This window comes from Brassica oleracea, chromosome C9, assembly GCF_000695525.1.
Source record: "Brassica oleracea var. oleracea cultivar TO1000 chromosome C9, BOL, whole genome shotgun sequence".
Lineage (NCBI taxonomy): Eukaryota > Viridiplantae > Streptophyta > Magnoliopsida > Brassicales > Brassicaceae > Brassica > Brassica oleracea.
Window position 1 is genome coordinate 5,345,604 of NC_027756.1, and position 6,916 is coordinate 5,352,519.

General features: G+C 35.1%; 1 protein-coding gene and 1 long non-coding RNA gene across 2 annotated transcripts; one reads left to right on the top strand and one right to left on the bottom strand.

The window, feature by feature from the left end:
• Positions 1-1,433: 1,433 nt before the first annotated feature.
• Positions 1,434-2,054, top strand: LOC106317527 (agamous-like MADS-box protein AGL61). Its single transcript, XM_013755336.1, has one exon. It carries the CDS (start codon positions 1,485-1,487, stop codon positions 2,052-2,054), a length of 570 nt encoding a protein of 189 aa, XP_013610790.1. The 5' UTR covers positions 1,434-1,484.
• A 1,042-nt stretch (positions 2,055-3,096) lies between these two features.
• On the bottom strand, positions 3,097-4,938 carry LOC106314002. Its single transcript, XR_001264559.1, has 2 exons — positions 4,305-4,938; positions 3,097-3,579 (listed from the first exon to the last, which is right to left on the bottom strand). It is a non-coding gene; the product is annotated as an uncharacterized LOC106314002 (long non-coding RNA).
• Between the last annotated feature and the right edge of the window lie 1,978 nt (positions 4,939-6,916).

Here is a 6,916-nt window from a genome sequence, read left to right on the forward strand (position 1 = left end):
AAGGAGCTCCCACTCATCCTGATCCATCTTCTCAGGCTTCTTGCTCAGCGGTTGATGAAGCTTCTTTCCGTACAGATGATCTTCAATTTGCATAATATGTACCGTCAAATTTTCCGATACTGTGCGTCGAACCATCTTCGTCTCCCATCGTTTCTGGAACCACCGTGTATTAGGACACCTTTGTCGACAAACCAATGTTACCGATAAAATTCACTATTCACGAATTACTGTTCACATGAATAGTAACTCCGCAAAAAATTTGAACGATCACCGTAACTCAAGCTCTGATACCAGTTGTTAGGAAATAAGCGGTCAAATTTTGCGGAAACCCGAATTTATGAGAGCGGAAAAACACACAAAATTGTTAACGGAGTTCGGCCAATGTTGCCTACGTCTCCGGGCCTGTTACAGATCTTTTATTATCAACCCGGGAAATCTTTACAAGCTCTCAACTCACACTCGACCCCAAATACACTCAAGAAAATTATTCTTAATTTTTTTACAAGAGAATTTTTTTTTTCACAAAAAAAAACTTCTTTCTCTCTTGAACACTTTATGCTTGTGTTCTTCTTTGTTTTGGGATGTGATTGAACGTGAAGCAGCACCATGTATTTATAGCATGAGTTTGAGAGGTAAGTGAGAAATAGTTGTTGACAAAACAACTCTAGCCATTCTTTTCTACTTCACCGTTCATCACCGGCCAACACAAAAAACGTTTTCTTTAATTTACATGATGAACAAAGCTTGTATACGTACTTGCTAACTCTTTTGAAGGAACGTACATAAACTAAAGGGGATCCGCTACAGAACATCATATCAAACAAGAAGAGCATGTGAAGATTCGACCCATATCAATGCTCTAGTTCTCAACCGCTTGAGACGGTGTGAATGAGGTTTCAACCAGTGAAGCCTCTACACAAGGTCACAAGCCAATGAAAGCAGAACATAAACAATTGATTTAGAGGTAGATAAGTAGGCTATATAAAGTTAAGAACTTTGTTGAGAGAGAACGAACAAAAACAACATGTGCATATTCTACCACCATCCCAGGTATTTTTTCACTCACCTGAGACTTGTGTTTCAACATTTTTCTAATTAATACATTAAAGTGAGGAAGTTAAGTTAAAAAAGTTGTTTACAAATTTGTATTGAAATATAAAATGATACTTTTGTGAAACAAAATTAAAATCTTAAAATATCATTTTTGTAAAATGGAAAGAGATTTTACAATCTTAGTTTGTTGACTCTAATATTCTGCAATAATGACTAAAGACTTTTAAAATATAGTAGCTGCCAAATAATTAGTCAAATATGCAAATTAGTCAATACAATCTCTTTATGAACATTAAATGTTTTCAACTAATATAAAATCCTTCTATACATATACTTTTTCCTATAAATATACTGTGCACGACCATGGTTATTAAGACACAAACCTAAAAAAACTATCAGAAACCAAACACCCCAGTTCCTAAAACGTGACAATGAAACATACAAAGGGAAAGCAAAAGATCGAGATGAAAAAAGTTGAATCCTACGAAGCCAGAAGGACTACGTTTTCAAAACGTAGAGCTGGGATTTTAAAGAAGATGAACGAGATCATTGCAGTATGCGATGTGGAAGCATCTTTCTTGGGTTTCTCTGAATCCGGATATCCTCTTACATTCGCACACCCGTCTATGGAAGATGCTGTTGATCGAGTAAAGTGCTCTTTGGGACATGAACCGTCTGGGAAAGACGATGCCAGTGTTGGATCACTAGTGGAAGCTTATAAGAGGCAAAAGAATGAGGAGCTCAAGAAAAATTTGTGTGATCTCGCTGAGGAACTAAAAATGGTGAAGGAGAAGGAAAAGAAGATGGTGGAGAAAAAGAAAATTAAAGAATCGAAAAATGAGTGGTCGAATATTCTAAATGAAGGCGTGAACAAGGATGAGTTGAAGCGGGTGCACCAAGCCTTTGTTGAGTTAAATTATAGCTTATCAGGTAAGGCTTTACAGAGGTTGGGAAAAGATGGTGATGGTTCGTCCTGCTCTTGCAGAACGTGGACATTGTGATGGTGGCGAAGCAGGAGCGGGTGAACAAACTTGATTTAATCTAATCCAATTGTTACAAAAAAAAAAAAATCTAATCCAATTTGAATTTCTGTTTATGTTATTTTTGAATTTGAATTTGAATTTCTGTTTTTATCTAATCCAATTTGAATTTCTGTTTTTATGTTATTTTCCTTTGTCCTTGTCTTAATAGATCTTGTTATATAATTGGTGTAATTAATCATGAAATATTCATCTAAGCTAGTAGCATTGTATTTCAAATCTTATATATTAAAACAGAAATTCATGTGTGATTTTTTTTTAAATGAACTTAATGAACCTATTTCTAAAAAGTCATGTTACATTTAATCTCTAATCTTATCATTTAAATTTTGGGTCAACCAGAAATTTTTATTGGGTTATCAATAATTGGATTTAAACAATAGATGATCCATTGAATTTATAGATATTATAAATTAAATAGATATAATTTAATGTTATAATATTATACCTCCATATGTTAAATATTTAAATATTTGTCGATGTTAACTTTTAAAATTATAAATATTTTTTTTTAAATAACAAAAATCATATTATCTAACAATGATTAATCTTTACTACCTTAAACCAATGAAAACAAAATTTAAACTATATAGTTTATTTTAAAAATTAAACAAAAACTAAATGTTTAATTATTTACTCGATAATATAAATCTATGAAGCGAAAAGTTTAATTTTTTAAAAACTTTCTAAATTTGTGAAATATTACAATATCTTTAAATATGACAAAAAAACAATATTTACTAATCTTTGTATATATAATTACGATTTTAATAATGAAATAATAATCCTAAAATATATATATATATAAGAAGATACAAATACATGTGAAAGTTTGAAACAATATATTCAATGAAAAAAATATACCGTAAACTTATTATGTTTTAAAAATTGATAGACACATATATATTATAATATATACCAATTTAGAATTGAAAAAACAAATTTATATAAAAATAAATGAAAACAAAAATTCGCGCGGTTGCACGGATCGAGATCTATGATGTAATTAATTTCATAATCTTTCCGTTATTCAGACTTTTTTTTTTTGAACAACTGAATTATCATAGAAATTAGGCCCAAGCCCAAATGGAGTTCATGTTACAGAGTGGAACCTTAGCCACACAATCAGCAGACTCATTATGCTCTCTGGAAACAAACTGAAAAAAAAAACAGAAAATAAAAGAAGCAGATAGGGTTTCGATGTCCGATAGAATACCGTGGAGATTCTTCAGTTTTGTCATCGAAATGATAGCTCTGACGAGCCCGAGGAAGACTGGTCGAATCCAGACTTTAGTGTGTCTAAGGTGAATCGTGTGGGATAGGGCCGAACGGATCGCCAATCTTTCCACGAGGAGAGGTGATTTCACACAAGATTGTGCTTGGAAGCCTTGCTGTGAAGGGGCGTTTGGTACTGTGAAGATCCAGCCGAGTCATGTTTCCTTTGTTGATGGGTTCCAAGCAGCGTCCGTGTTACACAGTACGGTCCCTGTCGGAATCGAGGGAATCAGTGGTTGCATCGGAGCTTTGATCTGGTCGTACATACCATATATGATGCACTTCAGACAGAGACCAAGCCGCAGGGGCGGAGGCAGTGTAACCAGTGTTTGAGGTGTGGGTTCAGGTGACCCCATTATTTTTAAAAAATGTATGTTATTTCAAAAATAATTTATTTATTCATTGATATACGACAATCGCGTCCGTTAAACTAATGTCTTTCACTTACAAAACCACTTCCCACTTTCCAAATCGTCGTTATCCAGCTACAAAGAATTAGGATAAGAACCAAAATGAAAGCCACTGAAAACGTTACTCTTCCATAGTGTGATGATGTTACACTTTTATAATATGACGAGCTTGAAATTGATTGTATGCTTAAAATTTAAAGGCAAGCAGAGATTTGCATTATATCATATACATTAACAACAAAATAGAGATCCATCGATAAGCATATACAACAAGTACTATGCCATGAAGCACTACTTGAGTGTTGAGTCAAACAAGCGTGAATCAATCCCACATTGCTTGTTATTTAATGGAAATAAGAATGAAGCATGTACATACTTAAGCGGCTTTGGGAGTTTAATTTTTTTAACCTAAATACCATTGTAGTATTATGATTAAAAGTTTTAAAACTTCCTAGCCATAATCATCGGTTAATACTTTATAGTTATCTACATCACATGACAAGCTATATATGTAAAGTGGATTCACCTTTGATGAACAAAGCTTGTATACGTACTGGCTAACTCTTTTGAAGGAACGTACAAATATTAAAGGGATCCACGACAGAATATCAAACAATTAAGCGAGAGCATGTCCAGATTCTACCCATATCAATGCTCTAGTTCTCACCCGCTTGAGACGGTGTGCATGAGTTTCAACCAGTACCTGAAGACTCTACACAAGGCTACAAGCCAATGAAAGCAGAACATTCGTATGAGACGATTGACAAATTGATTTATGGATAGATACGTAGGCTATATATACAATTAAGAACTTAGTTGAGAGGAACGAACAAAAACAATATGTGCATATTCACCACCATCCCACGTCTCTATGTCACTCGCTTCAGCTTGTGCACAAGTTTCAACCATTAATTGATGAAACACTATCTTAGCAAAAAAGAATTGATGAAACATTACACAATAGCTGGAGAGAGAACCTAGAGATATAGGATGTGGTAAGATGATCTGTAGACAATCGAAGAATTATAGGCGTAGAGATTGAGAGACTAGAGAAAATTGAGCTGCTATATAAAGAGATAGAACATGACTTTGAAATATATTTTAACGTTGAAAACATTGTAACCAAAGATTTTCTTATCTTAATTAGAAGATATTCTTCTCTTACTCAGTAGAATACAATAATCTTATCACATTCTAGCTAGGTTGACACATTGTAACCAAAGATTTTCTTATCTTTTTTTAACTAAGATTTTCTTATCTTAATTAGAAGATATTCTCCTCTTAGTCATTAGAATACACGTATACAACAATCTTATCCCTCGAACTAATGTAAGTGCCACATCATCAACTATATCTGAAAATATATGGTTTTATCACTAAAGTTACTAATAAATTAGTTTTTTTTCTTCGATAGCTAACTGAGTCAAATATATTTTTCGTACAAGATGTTTTGATATGGTTGTCTACTTTGAAATACACCTAAATGTTATAACGTTCAAAGAAAATTATTGTAAAACTTCTAACATGTAATGTTGTGTTGAAATGATTACAGATTGCGTTCTCCTCTAGGTTTGAAATGTTAAAAGATCACATGTTAAATGTTAACGGTGATGGATGGTGAAAGAGTTGTTACGTGGAGACTTGGTGAAACTAAAATAAAAAAGAATGGCTAGAGTTGTTTTGTCAACAACTACTTCTCACCAATCTCTCGTAAACTCTCCTATAAATACATGATGTCTCTCATTGTTGAGAATCATCCCAAAACAAGAAAAACTCAGAGAGAACAAAGAAAGAGAAGAAGAGAGATAAAAAAAAATTCTCACAAAAAATCTTTTTTAAAAAATTACGAGTATTTTTTTAGTGTATTTGGGATCGGGGTGTGAGTTGTGAGCTTGTAAAATTTCCCGGGTTGATAATAAAAGATTTGTAGCAGGTCCGGAGACGTTAGCAACATTGACTGAACTCCGTTAACAATTTTGTGTGTGTGCTTCTTTCCCGCTCCCATAAATTCTGGTTTACCGCAAAATTTAACCGCGTATTTCCTAACAACTGGTATCAGAGCTTGAGTTACGGGGATCGGTCAAATTTTTGCGGAGTTACTATTCACATGAACAGCCATTCGTGAATAGTGAATTTTGTCGGTAACATCGGTTTGTCGACGAAGGTGTTCTAATACACGGTAGTTCCAGAAACGATGGAAGGCGAAGATGGTTCGGCGCACAGTATCGGAAAATTTGACGGTACAGATTATGCATTTAGGAAAATGCAAATTGAAGATTATCTGTACGGAAAGAAGCTTCATCAACCGCTGAGCAAGAAGCCTGAGAAGATGGATCAGGATGAGTGGGAGCTCCTTGACAGACAAGTTCTGGGTGTTATAAGGTTAACACTATCGAAAACGTTGCTCACAACGTTGCGAAGGAGAAGACCACAGAAGGACTCATGAAAGTTCTCTAAGATATGTATGAGAAACCTTCGGCAAACAATAAGGTGTTTGCCATGAAGAAACTCTTTCATTTGAGGATGGAAGAAGGTGACCTGGTTGCCGCACATGTGAACGAGTTCAACACGATTGTCAACCGTCATCAGTTGAAATCGAGTTTGATGATGAAGTGCGAGCACTGATTTTGTTGGCATCTCTGCCAAATAGTTGGGAGCCAATGAGGGCAGCGGTTAGTAATTTTGTGAGTACTCAAAAGCTCAAATTCAATGATGTTAGAGATCGTATCCTTGCTGAGGAAGTTCGAAGGATAGACTCTAGGGAGAAGGCATCACGAGCTCTGCTTTCAACGTGGAAAATAGAAACCCAGATAGAAATAACCAGAGTAATGGCAGATCGAAGTCAAGGAATGGACGGGGTCAGTCCAAATTCAGACAGCCTGCAGAGTGCTGGAATTGTGGAAAGACAGGTCACATTAAGAAGAATTGCCGAGCACCACCGAAGAAGGAAGACAACACTAGAGGCGGAGCCAATGCAGTGACACGTGAAATCGCTGATGCATTGGTAGTGTCTGTTGATTCCCCGAGAAAAATTGAAGTTCGTGATGCAACTGCAAATACCACCAAAGCGTTAATCTCCTGTGTCGATAGACCAGTCAATTCATGGGTGCTTGACTCAGGAGCATCATTCCACACCAC

Bases quoted from the DNA above. Each gene is read 5' to 3' on its own strand.
- LOC106317527 (XM_013755336.1), top strand. From the start codon at position 1,485: ATGAAACATACAAAGGGAAAGCAAAAGATCGAGATGAAAAAAGTTGAA.